The following is a 15,145-nucleotide window of genomic DNA, read 5'->3' as shown; positions in this document are numbered from 1 at the left end:
GGGGAGAGAAGGCCAGCCCGAAGCCCCCGGAGGGTCCGCCTGCCCGTGCGCAGCGAGTGTCCCGGGTCCCCTATCGACTGCATGAACTGGAGGAAGCTGCGGCTCTGCGACACCCCTTACACTCCCAAGGTGGGTCCCGGAGCCTCTCCTGCCTTCACACCCCCCTGACCCACCCACCCACACACACCCACACACACACACACACACACACACACACCTCCCCTGACCCCCACACACCTCCCCTGACCCCACACCTTCCCCCCCACACCTCCCCCACACCTCCCCCCCTGACCCTCTCCCCACACCTCCCCCCCCCCCCTGACCCCTCCCACACACCTCCCCCCCCCTGACCCTCTCCCCACACCTCCCCCCCCTGACCTCTCCCCACACCTCCCCCCCCTGACCTCTCCCCCCCTCTCCCCCCTGACTCTCACACACTCCCCCCCCCGACCCTCTCCCCACACCTCCCCCCCCCTGACCCTCTCCCACACATCCCCCCCCCCCTGACCCTCTCCCCCCACCTCCCCCCCCCCTGACCCTCTCCACCCCCCATTCACACCTCCCCTGACCCCCCCTTCACAACCCCCTTCACACCTCCCCCTGAACCCCCCCCCTTCAACACCTCCCCCTGACAGCGGCCCCCTCACAACCTCCCCCTGACCCCACCCTTCAACACCTCACCCCCTTCACACCTCTCCCCCCTTCAAAACCTCCCCCCCTTCACTAACCCTCCCCCCCTTCACACCTCCCCCCCTTCACACCATCCCCCTCACACCATCCCCCTTCACAACACCTCCCCCCTTCACACACCTCCCCCCATTCACCCTCCCCCCATTCACCACTCCCCCCCCTTCAAAACAACCTCCCCCCCTTCACAAAACCTCCCCCCCTTCACCCTCCTCCCCCCCCCTTCACACCTCTCCCCCCTTCACATTCCTCCCCCCCTTCACACCTCCCCCCCTGTGCAAACCTCCCCTCCAATCACACCGTCCCCCCTTGCACACCTCCCCCCCTTCACACCTCCCCCCCTTCACACCTCCCCCCCTTCACACCTCCCCCCCTTCACACCTCCCCCCCTTCACACCTCCCCCCCCTTCACACCTCCCCCCTTCACACCTCCCCCCCTTCACACCTCCCCCCTTCACACCTCCCCCCCTTCACACCTCCCCCCTTCACACCTCCCCCCCCTTCATCACCTCCCCCTTCACACTCCCCCCTTCACACCTCCCCCCCTTCACACCGTCCCCCCCTTCACACCTCCCCCCCTTCACACCTCCCCCCCTTCACACCTCCCCCCCTTCACAAACCTCCCCCCCCTTCACACCTCCCCCCCTTCACACCCTCCCCCCCTTCACACCTCCCCCCCCGTCACACCTCCCCCCCTTCACAACCTCCCCCCTTCACACACCTCCCCCCCTTCAACAACCTCCCCCCCCTTCACACCTCCCCCCCTTCACACCTCCCCCCCTTCACACCTCCCCCCCTTACACTCCCCCCCTTCACACCGTCGGCCCCCCTTCAAACACCTCCCCACCCCTTCACACCCCCCCTTCACACCTCCCCCTGCACAGGCCTCCCCCTTGACCGTGTCCCCTTCACAAACCTCCCCCCCCTCACACCTCCCCCTCCGGTCCAATCACACCTGACCCCTTCACACCTCCCCCCCGTCAACACCTCCCCCCTTCACAAGACCCTGCCCCCCCTTCACACCCTCCCCCTGACCCCCCCTTCACACCTCCCCCTGACCCTCCCCTTCACACCTCCCCCTGAAACCCCCCCTGTCAACAAACATCCCCCTGACCCACAAAAACCCTTTCAACACCTCCCCTGACCCCCCCCCTTCGACCCTCCCTCGACCCCCCCCCTTCGAACTGGCCCCCTCGACCCGCTCCCCCCCTTTCGCCCTGGCCCCCTCCGACCCCGCCCCCGCCTTTCTCCTGGCCCCCTCGACCGCCCCCCCCTTTCGCCTGGCCCCCCTCGACCCCCGCCCCCCCCCCCGCCTGGCCCCCCTCGGCCCCCCCCCCTTCGCCTGGCCCCCCTCGACCGCCCCCCCCCCCTTCGCCTGGCTCCCCCTCGACCGCCCCCCCCCCCTTCGCCTGGCCCCCTTCGACCGCCCCCCCCCCCCCTTCGCCTGGCCCCCTTCGACCGCCCCCCCCCTTCGCCTGGCCCCCCTCGGCCCCCCCCCTTCGCCTGGCCCCCCCTCGGCCCCCCCCCCTTCGCCTGGCTCCCCTCGGCCCCCCCCCTTCGCCTGGCTCCCCTCGACCGCCCCCCCCCCTTCGCCTGGCCCCCTTCGACCCGCCCCCCCCCCCTTCGCCTGGCCCCCTTCGACCGCCCCCCCCCCTTCGCCTGCCCCCCTCGGCCCCCCCCCCCTTCGCCTGGCCCCCTCGCCCCCCCCCCTTCGCCTGGCCCCCCTCGGCCCCCCCCCTTCGCCTGGCCCCCCTCGGCCCCCCCCCCTTCGCCTGGCTCCCCTCGGCCCCCCCCCCTTCGCCTGGCCCCCCTCGGCCCCCCCCCTTCGCCTGGCCCCCCTCGACCGCCCCCACCCCCCTTCGCCTGGCTCCCCTCGACCGCCCCCCCCCCTTCGCCTGGCCCCCTTCGACCCGCCCCCCCCCCCCCTTCGCCTGGCCCCCTTCGACCGCCCCCCCCCCCTTCGCCTGGCCCCCCTCGGCCCCCCCCCCCTTCGCCTGGCTCCCCTCGACCGCCCCCCCCCTTCGCCTGGCCCCCTTCGACCGCCCCCCCCCCTTCGCCTGGCCCCCTTCGACCGCCCCCCCCCCCCTTCGCCTGGCCCCCTTCGACCGCCCCCCCCCCCTTCGCCTGGCCCCCCTCGGCCCCCCCCCCCCCCCCCCCTTCGCCTGGCCCCCCTCGACCGCCCCCCCTTCGCCTGGCCCCCCTTGACCGCCCCCCCCCCTTCGCCTGGCTCCCCTCGACCCGCCCCCCCCCCCCCCCCTTCGCCTGGCTCCCCTCGACCGCCCCCCCCCCCTTCGCCTGGCCCCCTTCGACCGCCCCCCCCCTCCCCTTCGCCTGGCCCACCTCTAAGAACCTGGGCTTACTGCTCCACACCATCCTTGCACGCCATGAGTTCAGGTAGAAGATTAACTTCCTACCATGCTCCTCTCCCTTGTATCCAAAGGAGTTACTCTCTGTTTTTATTTTCAGAGTCTCTTCTCCAAGGCTGGCCAGTTCTCCACTGCCACCAAGGGCCCGGTCTCCAGGATCCGTAGGCCGCTGGGGCTTTCAGCTGGGCCTGAGTGTCTCCGGGTTCCATCAGTGAATGTAAACCCCTTCACCCCAACTCTGTACCATGAGCTGGGCCTCGCCAGTGGTGCGAAGAGTGGGAAAACTGGCAAGAGGAAGAAAAGGATTGGAGAAAGGGGCAGGTAAAGGTGGTTGCAAGTTGCTGGGTGTAATGGATTGGTGATTGCCTTCATCCGAGCTGAGATTGTGAATGAGTGCCAACAATGGTCAAATCTGTTGTCCTCTGCACTAGATGACTCGTCATTTAGCTTGATGATTTTGTGCTTTGTATTGTGGTGTGAATACCATGTAAAACTGCAGGATTGTGCCTGAAATCGTATGTAGTGTGTAAAGTCCTGTTGCAGTACCAGGACCAGAGCCCAGTTTATTTGGGGAAACCAGATGGGAACCCAACAATTTTTCAGTTTGTAAGCTGAGGAAAGGATACTTAATTCCATGAGTGATTCTGCTGATGTTTTATACTAAAACAAACTGGATTAACCCCATTAGCATCAGGATAAAAACAGCTTTTTCAATTAACAGTCGAGCAGTTCTGTGTTTGAGCTTACTTTCCCATCTAATTAAAATTTTAATTAAGTAAATCCACACACACGGGACAAATGCCATTTCTTAATAAAGTTAACATGAAGTGGCTTACAGAGTAATTCACCAAGTCCTTGGGAGAGAAGCTTTCAGAAAGTCAGCCAGAGCAGAACTATTAAAACGAAACTAAAAGCAGACTCACCCTTTCAAATGATGTCTTGGTCTGCCTAGATCCCTTTAATCACAGGTTTTGCAACATCTAATTGGGATACAATAGCAACATCTAATTGGGATAGAGAAGGACTTGGCCAGGCTAGGAGAGTGGGCAAAGAAGTGTCAAATGGAGTACAATTTGGAAAAGTGTGAGGTTATGCACTTGGGAAGGAGAAATGGAGTCTTAGACTAATTTCTAAATGGGGAGATGTTTGGAAATCAGCAGCACAAAGGGACTTTGGAGTCCTTGTTCACGATTCTCTTAAGGTTAACGTGCAAGTTCAGTTGGCAGTTAGGAAGGCAAATGCAATTTTTGCCTTCATGTTGAGAAGGCTAGAATACAAGACCAGGGATGTACTTCTGAAGCTGTATAAGGCTCTGGTCAGACCCCATTTGGAGTATTGTGAGCAGTTTTGGACCCTGTATCTAAAGAAGGATGTGCTGACCTTGGAAAGGGTCCAGAGGAGGTTCACAAGAATGGTCCCTGGAATGAACAGCTTGCCGATTTTGAGGAATGGTGTAGGTCTGTACTCGTTGAGAGTTTAGGAGGATGAAGGGGGGAATCTTATTGAAACTTCAGGATAGAGTGGACGTGGAGAAGATGTTTCCACTTGTAGGAAAAACTAGAACCAGAGGACACAATCTCAGACTAAAGAGATGATCCTTTAAAACAGATGAGGAATTTCTTCAGCCAGAGGGTGGTGAATCTGTGGAACTCTTTGCCGCAGAAGGCTGTTGATGCCAAATCACTGTCTTTAAGACCCAGATAGGTAAGTTAAGGGGATCGGGAGCAGGGGTTAGGTGAATGGGGATGAGAAAAATACCAGCCATGATTGAATTGGCAGAGCAGATTCGATGGGCCAAGTGGCCTAATTCTGTTCCTACGCCTTGTGGACTTGTACCGTAACCCAAGGTTTTTTTGGGTAACGTTATTGCAGCAGACCCAATGCAATTTATATTCATCATGGGTGAAAAACTATTGCAATATTTTTTGTTATCAAAATTAAGACTCGTATAATTGGAAGGTGAATTATTGAGTTGATTAGAAAGTGGAGCAAAAGTGGAATTAACGGGTCTGACTGGTGTTTACTGTGGTCACATTGGTGCTATGGAAAGTAGTGTAAATGGAAGCCTAAACCGTTGAGACATTGATAGATTAATTGAGCAAAGTTGTGTTAGAGGGATTTCAGTGCAGGCAAATGTGAGGCCAATTATTCCTTTTAGTATCCCAAAAGTGTTTTAAATGGAGATTGACCAAGAGCTGAGGTTGTTGCATACTAAATGTTGCTATCCTGTCAACAATGTGTGTTGTAAATGAGTAGCTGGGGAAAGGTTAAGGCATTATTCTTCAGTATATGTAAGAACTGGTTTTTCATCTGTGCTGGAATTTCTCCTCTGTCCTAAATGACCAGTCTATTATCCTGAATCTTCCCCAGCTAGGGAAAACAACATCCCAGAGCATGTCAGCCCAATTTACTCAGTACTTACTATCTTACCCCTTCATCCATCTAGTGAGCCTTCAATGCAAGTGTATCCTTCCTTTAAAATAGAGAATATTTGAAGTACCCCAGATGTTGCCTCACTAAAGCCCTCCACTTGTAGCAAGACTGCTTTATTCTTCTTTATTCTTATACTCCAAAATCCTTGCACTAAAGGCCAGAATACTCTTCCCAATTGCTTGCTAACTTTGCACAAGCACACTAAGTCTCTGAGCAGGAACACTGAGTTTCACACCTTTTAAACAATATTCTGCTTTTTCTATTTTCACAACCGCATCAAGTTCCCCACATGATACTCAGTCTGTCACATTGTAACCCATGAACTTGACCTGACTTATTTCCTTACAGCTTTCATTTCCACCTGGCTTTCTATTGTCAGCAAACTTGGATACTCCATCTGTCTCTTCATGCGAGTCATTATTATAGGCTGTAAATACCTGAGGCCCCAGCACTGACCCTTGTGACACTCCACTCATCGTAGCCTGCTAACTTTGTCCTATTTATCTCTACTGTTTACTTCCATCAGTTAACTAACCCTCTATCCATGCTAATATATTGCCCCAACTCTGCTTACTAACCTTTTGTGTGGCACCTTATCAATTTTTCTTTTGGAAATGCAAAAACTTCTTGTTCCCCTTCATTGACCCGACCAGTTGCATCCTCAAACATAAATTTGTCAGAGGATTTCCCTTTTGTAAAGCCATGTTGCTAGCTCTAGTTATAGGAAGATGGGGGGGGGGGGGGGGGGGGGGGGGGGAAGGAGCAGGTGGCCATTCGGCCTCTTGAACCATCTTGACCTTTCAATGAGATTGCGAATGATCATCTACCTCAGCACCATTTTCCCAAACTGTACCTGAAGTTGTTGGTTTTTCCTGCACTAGGTCGCTGGTATCCAGAATTGTATCAATGACTTGGTTTGAATGTTTTCAGTGATCAAGTCTCTACAGCCCTCTGGGGTAATGTCCAACAGTTTATTCTGAGACTGGGTCCCCTGGTTCGAGACTCTTTTTCTCTCTCCCTTCCCCCTTCCCCCCCCCCCCCCCCCCCCCCCCCCCACCCCCCCCCCCGCGCCACACCTCCCAAAGCCAGTAGAATTAAAAATTAGGATCAGGAGTGGAATATTTGGCCCCCTTGGCCTTTTCCGCCATTCAATAAGATCATGGCTGATCATCACCTCCCCTCGCCCATTCCTGCCCACCCCGCTAACCTTTCATCCCTTGGTCAAGAATCTATCCACCTCTGCCTTAAAAATTACTCGGCTGATGAAGGTGCTGTGCTCCGAAAGCTAGTGATTCCAAACAAACATGTTGGACTTTACCTGGTGTTGTAAGAACATAAGAACATCAGAACTAGGAGTAGGCCATCTGGCCCCTTGAGCCTGCTCCACCATTCAGTGAGATCATGGCTGATCTTTTGTGGGCTCGGCTCCACTTTCCGGCCCGAACACCATAAACCCTTAATCCCTTTATTCTTCAAAAAACTATCTATCTTGATCTTAAAAACATTTAATGAAGGAGCCTCAACTGCTTCACTGGGCAAGGAATTCCATAGATTCACAACCCTTTGGGTGAAGAAGTTCCTCCTAAACTCAGTCCTAAATCTACTTTCCCTTATTTTGAGGCTATGCCCCCTCGTTCTGCTTTCAGCTGCCAGTGGAAACAACCTGCCCGCATCTATCCTCTCTGTTCCCTTCATAATGTTATATGTTTCTATAAGATCCCCCCCCTCATCCTTTTAAATTCCAACGAGTACAGTTCCAGTCAACTCAACCTCTCCTTGTAATCGAACCCCTTCAGCTCTGGGATTAACCTAGTGAATCTCCTCTGCACACCCTCCAGTGCCAATACATCCTTTCTCAAGTAAGGAGACCAAAACGCAACACAATACTCCAGGTGTGGCCTCACTAACACCTTATACATTTGCAGCATAACGTCCCGAGTCTTAAACTCCATCCCTCCAGGAATGAAAGACAAAATTCCATTTGCCGCCTTAATCACCTGTTGCACCTGTAACCCAACTTTCTGTGACTCGTGCATTAGCAGACCCAGGTCTCTCTGCACAGCAGCATGCTTTAATATTTTATTGTTTAAATAATAATCCCGTTTTCTGTTATTCCTACCAAAATGGATAACCTCACATTTGTCAACATTGTATTCCATCTGCCAGACCCTAGCCCATTCACTTAACCTCTCCAAATCCCTCTGCAGACTTCCAGTATCCTCTGAATTTTTTGCTTTACCACTCATCTTAGTGTCATCTGCAAACTTGGACACATTGCCCTTGGTCCCCAACTCCAAATCATCTATGTAAATTGTGAACAATTGTGGGCCCAACATCGCTCCATGAGGGACACCACTAGCTACTGATTGCCAACCAGAGAAACACCCATTAATCCCCACTCTTTGCTTTCTATTAATCAACCAATCCTCTATCCATGCAACTACTTTACCCTTAATGCCATGCATCTTTATCTTATGCAGCAACCTTTTGTGTGGCACCTTGTCAAAGGCTTTCTGGAAATCCAGATGTACCACATCCATTGTCTACCGCACTGGTAATGTCCTCACAAAATTCCACTAAATTAGTTAGGCACGACCTGCCCTTTATGAACCCATGCTGCGTCTGCCCAATGGGACAATTTCTATCCAGATGCCTCGTTATTTCTTCCTTGATGATAGATTCCAGCATCTTCCCTACTACCGAAGCTGACTAGCCTATCATTTCCTGCTCTCTGCCTACCTCCTTTTTAACAGTGGTGTCACGTTTGCTAATTTCCAATCCACCGGGACCACCCCAGAGTCTAGTGAATTTTGGTAAATCATCACTAGTGCATCTGCAGTTTCCCTCGCCATCTCCCTTAGTACTCTGGGATGCATTCCATCAGGGCCAGGAGACTTGTCTACCTTTAGCCCCATTAGCTTGCCCATCACTACCTCCTTCGTGATAACAATCCTCTCGAGGTACTCGCCTGTCATAGCCTCATTTCTATCAGTCACTGGCATGTTATTTGTGTCTTCCACTGTGAAGACCGCCCCAAAAAACTTGTTCAGTTCCTCAGCCATTTCCTCATCTCCCATTATTAAAACTCTCTTCTCATCCTCTAAAGGACCAATATTTACCTTAGCCACTCTTTTTTGTTTTATATATTTGTAGAAACTTTTACTGTCTGTTTTTATATTCTGAGCAAGTTTACTCTCACTCTATCTTACTCTTCTTTATTGATTTTTTAGTAGCTTTCTGTTGCCCCCTAAATATTCCCAGTCCTCTCGTCTCCCACCAATCTTTGCCACTTTGTATGCTTTTTCCTTCAATTTGATACTCTCCCTTATTTCCTTAGATATCCACGGTCGATTTTCCCTCTTTCTACCGTCCTTCCTTTTTGTTGGTATAAACCTTTGCTGACCACTGTGAAAAATCGCTTGGAAGGTTCTCCACTGTTCCTCAACTTTTCCATCATAAAGTATTTGCTCTCAGTCTACCTTAGCTAGTTCTTCTCTCATCCCATTGTAATCTCCTTTGTTTAAACACAAAACACTAGTATTTGATTTTACCTTCTCACCCTCCATCTGTATTTTCAATTCCACCATATTGTGATCGCTCCTTCCAAGAGGATCCCTAACTGAGATCATGAATAAATCCTGTCTCATTACACAGGACAAGATCTTGGACCGTTCCCTCGTAGGTTCCATTACATACTGTTCTAGGAAACTATCGCGGATACATTCTATAAACTCCTCCTCAAGGTTGCCTTGACCGACCTTAAACCAATCGACATGTAGATTAAAATCCCCCATGATAGCTGCTGTACCATTTCTACATGCATCAGTTATTTCTTTGTTTATTGCCTGCCCCACCATAACGTTACTATTTGGTGGCCGATAGACTACTCCTATCTGTGACTTTTTCACCTTACTATTCTTGATTTCCACTCAAATGGATTCAACCTTATCCTCCATAGCATCGATGTCATCCCTTACTATTGCCCGGATGTCATCCTTAAATAACAGAGCAACACCACCTCCCTTACCATCCACTCTGTCCTTCCGAATAGTTTGATACCGTCGGATATTTAACTCCCAGTCGTGACCATCCTTTAACCATGTTTCAGTAATGGCCACTAAATCAAGTCATTCACGATGATTTGCGCCATCAACTCATTTACTTTATTCCGAATACTACGAGCATTCAGGTAAAGTACACTTATGTTGGTTTTTTTACCTCTGTTTTGAATCTTAACATCTCCAGTTTTAGTCCTTTTAGTATTACTGTGTCTATTCACTGAGCTCCCCTCAGTCACTGTACCTTGTACTGTGGCCCTTTTTGATTTTTGACTATGGCTTCTCTGCCTTACACTTTCCCCCTTACTTCCTTTTGCTTCTGTCCCTGTTTTACTACCTTCCAACTTCCCACATCCCCCCCCCCCCCCCCCCCCGGGCCACCCAGGACATGAGTTCCAGTCCTGCCCAGGTGCAGACCGTCCAGTTTGCACTGGTCTCCCTCCTCCTTCCCCCCCCCGCCCCACCCCCCAGGTGCAGACCGTCCGGTTTGTACTGGTCCCATCCCCCCTGCCGAACCGGTTCCAATGCCCCAGGAATTTGAATCCCTCCCTCTTGCACCATCTCTCGAGCCACGCATTCATCCTATCTATCCTGACATTCCTACTCTGACTAGCTCGTGGCACTGGTAGCAATCCTGAGATTACTACCTTTTTGAGGTCCTACTTTTTAGTTTAACTCCTAACCCTGAATTCAGCTTGTAGGACCTCATCCCGTTTTTTACCCCCCCCCCCCCCCCCTCCAGAAAGAACGTCCTGCAGCAGCTCCGAGACACCCTTGACCCTTGCACCAGGGTGCCAAAATGCCATCCTGGAGTCTCAATTGCGTCCACAGAACCACCTGTCTATTCCCCTTACGATTGAGTCCCCTATCACTAGAGCCCTGCCATTCTCTTCCTGCCCTGCTGCACAGCAGATCCAGCCACGGTGCCATGAACCTTGGTGCTGCCTTCACCTGGTGAGCCATCTCCCTCAACAGTATCCAAAGCGGTAAATCTGTTTTGCAGGGAGATGACCGCAGGGGACACCTGCACTGCCTTCCTACTCTGGCTCTGTCTTTTGGTCACCCATTTTCTATCTCCCTCAGTACCTTTCACCTGCGGTGTGACCAACTCGCTAAACGTGCTATCCACGACCTCCTCAGCATCGCGGATGCTCCAAAGTGAGTCCATCCGCAGCTCCAGAGCCGTCAAGCGGTCTAACAGGAGCTGGAACTGAACACACTACTTGCACGTGAAAGAGCCAGGGACAGTGGACATGTCCCTGAGCTCCCACATCGCACACGAGGAGCATGACACGGGTCTGGGATCTCCTGCCATGTCTTAAACCTTGGGTAAACTTGTACAACTACAATTTCAAAATAGAAATAAATAAATTAGACAATGAAAAGAAAAACTACTTACCAGTCACTTACTAGGGTTAAAAAGCACCTCCTCCCCACCCGGCTTCGAATTCCCACCCGGCTTCGAATTCCCAAACTCACTCTGGCTGTGCCTTCTCTGGCTCACCTGGGAGAACTCGCCCATGGTCAGATGCTCCCTGGTTCTCTCCCTGCAGATTAAAAGTTACAGGCCAGAAGAAAGAGAGAACAAAACAGTAGAGAAAAAGCACCTTCTCCCACTCTGCACCGAATTACCTCACTGCTTTTTAAAGTGCCTTTAAAAATAGTCCAACATTCTGCTTCACTTTACTTTGATGAGGAAGCGCTCCAGAGACCCACGACCCTCTCAGAAAAATATCACTTCATCCCCCTAGTTCTGGATTTCTAATAAGAGGAAATTCTTATTTGTGACAGGGGTATAGTGATTGGGGACACACATCCTCTTGTGTGTAAATGTGTTTATGTTCTTGTCACTGCATCTGACGGCTGAATAAATGTGTATTTTTAAACTTTCCAATTAAGGGGCAATTTAGCATGGGCCAATCCACCTACCCTTTTGAGTTGTGGGGGTGAGACTCTCGTAGACACCGGGAGTGAGCCGGAATTGAATCAGGGTCCTCGATGCCATGAGGCAGCAGTGCTAACCACTGCGCCACCCTCAAGGAATGGTTAACTGTTTGCTTTTATTAACCAATTTTAGAATTATTGAACAGGTACTCCCTTTTCCAGTCTGACCCTAATTTTGAGTCAGCGTTTAATAAATGTGTTTGTACAGAAGAAGATTTCCCTTGCCGCGTGACATGTCTGGTGAATGGCCCCCAACCTGGAATTGCATTTGATTGACAACATTCATGTAGAAACCTCCTGACACAAGTAAAACCATAAATCTCCTTTCCATCTCTGGGTCTAGATGTGTATCAGCATTGCCTCCTTGACGTAGTTTCCTCCTGAGTCATCTGATGGCCAGACTATTAAACCACAAAATCAGAAACCAAGGCAGTAGTGGGATTGAAAGGAGCCAGAAGAATGCCAGCCACCGGGATCAAACTGGCCTCTTTCTCTCCACCAACGCGATAGATTCTTATATAAAATAATAGATCATATTGGTTAATAAACTCAACATAACTCTGATCACCACACTGGCTGTTTTGATTGTGGAATATTTGATTTTAAACTGCTGGAAATAAAATTATTGAAACTGAAGAAACAGTTAGGTGTCTACCATCACTTCCTAAAGTGTACAAGTGGCAGCTAGATGTAAAATGCTTCAAAAGATGAACATTGTCATCACACTGAAGATTGCCAGTCGATCTGCTGTAGCCATCGCTATCAGATAGCTGGTGATATGTTTAGTTGAGACCACATCTTCTCCTGGAAAGAGATTGATAGTCACATCCACCCTGTTGCACCTCGTAAGAATTTAATAGCAAGGGGCTGGTTTAGCACACTGGGCTAAATCGCTGGCTTTTAAGGCAGACCAGCAGCACGGTTCGATTCCCGTACCAGCCTCCCTGAACAGGTGCTAGAATGTGGCGACTAGGGGCTTTTCACAGTAACTTCATTGAAGCCTACTTGTGACAATAAGCAATTTTCATTTCATTCAAGATCTTCATTTAAGATCATCTCCTATTCCCAATGCAATTTCTTCCATCTTCCCTTGTAGGACAATCCTGCCATCCCAAGAATCTGTCTGGTATGTTGCACTCTTAAGGCAAGTGTGTCCTTGGAGACAAAAACTGTACACAATGCTACAGGTGAGGTGTCTCAGTTGCAGGAAGGCATCTTTACTCTTCTACTTTGAACCCTTTGCGATGAAGACCAACATACCATTTGCCTTCCTAATTGCTTGATGCATGCGAACTTTAGTGATTTCATGAACAAGGACACCCTGGTCCCTTTGCACATCATCACTTTCCAAATTCTCCTCCCTTCCGGAAACACTTTTTTTTTTTTTTAAATCCAAGTGGATAACTTCTCCACGTTTTTTCCACATTATGATCCATTTGCTGTGTTTTTATCCATTCAGTTAATATGCCCTTGAAGACTCCTCCTGTAACTGTCTAATTTTCACCTAGTTTTGTCATCAGCAAAATTAGAAATATTACATTTGGTCCCCACATCTAAATCATTGATAGATTGTGAATAGCTGGGGTGCTGTACCCCACTGGAAAATGACCTATTTATTACTACTGCTCTGTTAACCAATTTTTAATCTGCAGATGTATATTGCCCCCCAATCTTGGTGTGCTCCAATTCCATTTACTAACCAGAATGTGCTTGTTGAAGTGTTGTTAAAGACGTAATAGATTTTGGCACTTTTCTGATGACTGGGCTAACTGGCCTATTTTCTCTCCTTCCTTTTTGTTGAACAGCAGTTTTACGCTTCCCAACAAACTACTGGGACTGTTTTTCAGTGTAAAGTTTGGAAAATTATAGGCTGCACATCCACTGTCTCTGTGAAAATCATTATATAGGCCATCAGGTCCTGGGGTTTGTTGACTTTTAGTCCCTATAGTTTCTCCTGTAATTTTTCTAATGTTACTTACCTTGATTTCCTCACTCATTAGCCCTGAGTTTCCCCTCACTATTCTGCTATAAAATTTTGCTGTGAAGATAGACACCATATTTGTTCAATGTCTCTTCCATTTCCTCATTTCCTGTGATTTTTCTCCTGTCTCTCTTTTGGGATCAATATTTACTTTTCTTCTGGTCTGTTTTTTAAAGTTCTGGCTAGCTTACACATTCCTCTATCACCTTTTTGATGGCCGTTCTGATCTATAAAATGTTCTCAATCCTCAGATCTGATTGTTACTAATCTTTGCAACATTATAAACCCCTTCTTTTAAACACCCAAGATTTTTTTTAGAATGAAATGTAAAACACATTTTGAACAGTTTTTGAATGAAATGTATTTTAGAATGATTTATTTTGATGTTTCTCACTATGCTAAACCATAAGGCTATTTACTCAACTGTAGTTCTCGCTCTCTCGCTCTCTCCTTGTACCCAAGTTTCTGGTATGGGGATGCAGCATAAGGTAGTGCTGAGGATTTTGGCAAAGGTTTGTATCATGACCAATACAGGCTTAGAGGATTGAAGGGCCTATCTCTGTGCGGTATTGTGTTTTTTCTAATTGGCTTCAAGTTTGATTCTATTTTGAACTTATTCTGGAATTCAGTTATATTATGAACACTATTTCCCAGTAGATCTTTTACTGTAACATTACCAATTAATGCTATCTCCTCCTTGCACAATGCTTTACCTTTTCCCTCAGAATATCTGCTTGTACCTGAATACTCTTCTCCGATTGCCCTCCATCATTGCTTGGCCCTGAAATCATCTCTTCTAATCTCCCTCTGCTCAGTCCCTTCTTAACTCTCTGAAATTAGCTACTTCCCAGTTTTATCCTTCATTCTTTCATGGGATGTGGGTGCTGCTGGCTAGGGCAGCACTTTGTTGCCCTCTAATTGAGTGGCTTGCTCGACATCTCAGAGCAGAGTCAAAAGTCAAGCACATTGCTGTGGATCTGGAGTCACATGTAGGCCAGACCAGGTAAGGATGGCAGATTTCCTTCCCTGAAGGACTTTAATGGAGCATTTTTACCTTTTTTGATACCTCCTGCTCCCTTTCCATGCATCTTTTGGCCGACTATAATCTAACACAATTGCTTCTCTCTTGGTCTTGAGACATATTGATCAAGAAATTCCTTTCATACACCTCAGCTCTATCAAAATGAACATCGAACATCGCCCCTATTTATGTATGTTACTGAAATTGCACCTCCCCCTTTAAGCTGTATTTTAGAAAACACCCAGAAATGTAATGTGTTCCTTTCGTTCCTTCTCTCAATGTCTGTGATATCTCTAAACCTGATTGCGAAGAAGAATGATGCTTAGTTGGATACTGTTTACTACTTCTCATGGAGCTTGCTTTTATATTCTTAAAGCAAGCTCCCCAATGCTGGTTGGCTTTTTATATACACATCAGGGTATAATTAACTTACTCATGTTCACCATAACCTACTAGGTACTTATCATTCAATAGGATCTATTGGATATTAACACTTGAGCCTTGAAGATTTATCCCAGAACGATTTAGTAATATACCATTTGGTTCTTTGAGCCTGTTCTGCTATTATTGATTAAGGTCCGAACTGACCACCTGTTTCCATAGACCTGCCTTTGCCCCATATTCAATCTGTTTTTAAGTTGATTTGGCATCAACT

At 49.4% G+C, this 15,145-nt stretch overlaps 1 protein-coding gene across 1 annotated transcript in view; it reads left to right on the top strand.

Moving 5' to 3' along the window:
* Window positions 1-15,145, top strand: part of LOC119954971 (wee1-like protein kinase 2-A) — a 42,687-nt gene that overhangs the window by 495 nt on the left and 27,047 nt on the right. Inside the window, 2 exon segments of the mRNA XM_038780735.1 lie at window positions 1-129; window positions 3,154-3,374. The exon segment at window positions 1-129 is cut by the window's left edge and continues 15 nt beyond it. Coding sequence (XP_038636663.1) covers window positions 1-129; window positions 3,154-3,374 — 350 coding nt within the window.

Source organism: Scyliorhinus canicula, chromosome 20, assembly GCF_902713615.1.
Source record: "Scyliorhinus canicula chromosome 20, sScyCan1.1, whole genome shotgun sequence".
NCBI lineage: Eukaryota > Metazoa > Chordata > Chondrichthyes > Carcharhiniformes > Scyliorhinidae > Scyliorhinus > Scyliorhinus canicula.
This window is presented reverse-complemented; position numbering and strand designations above follow the sequence as displayed.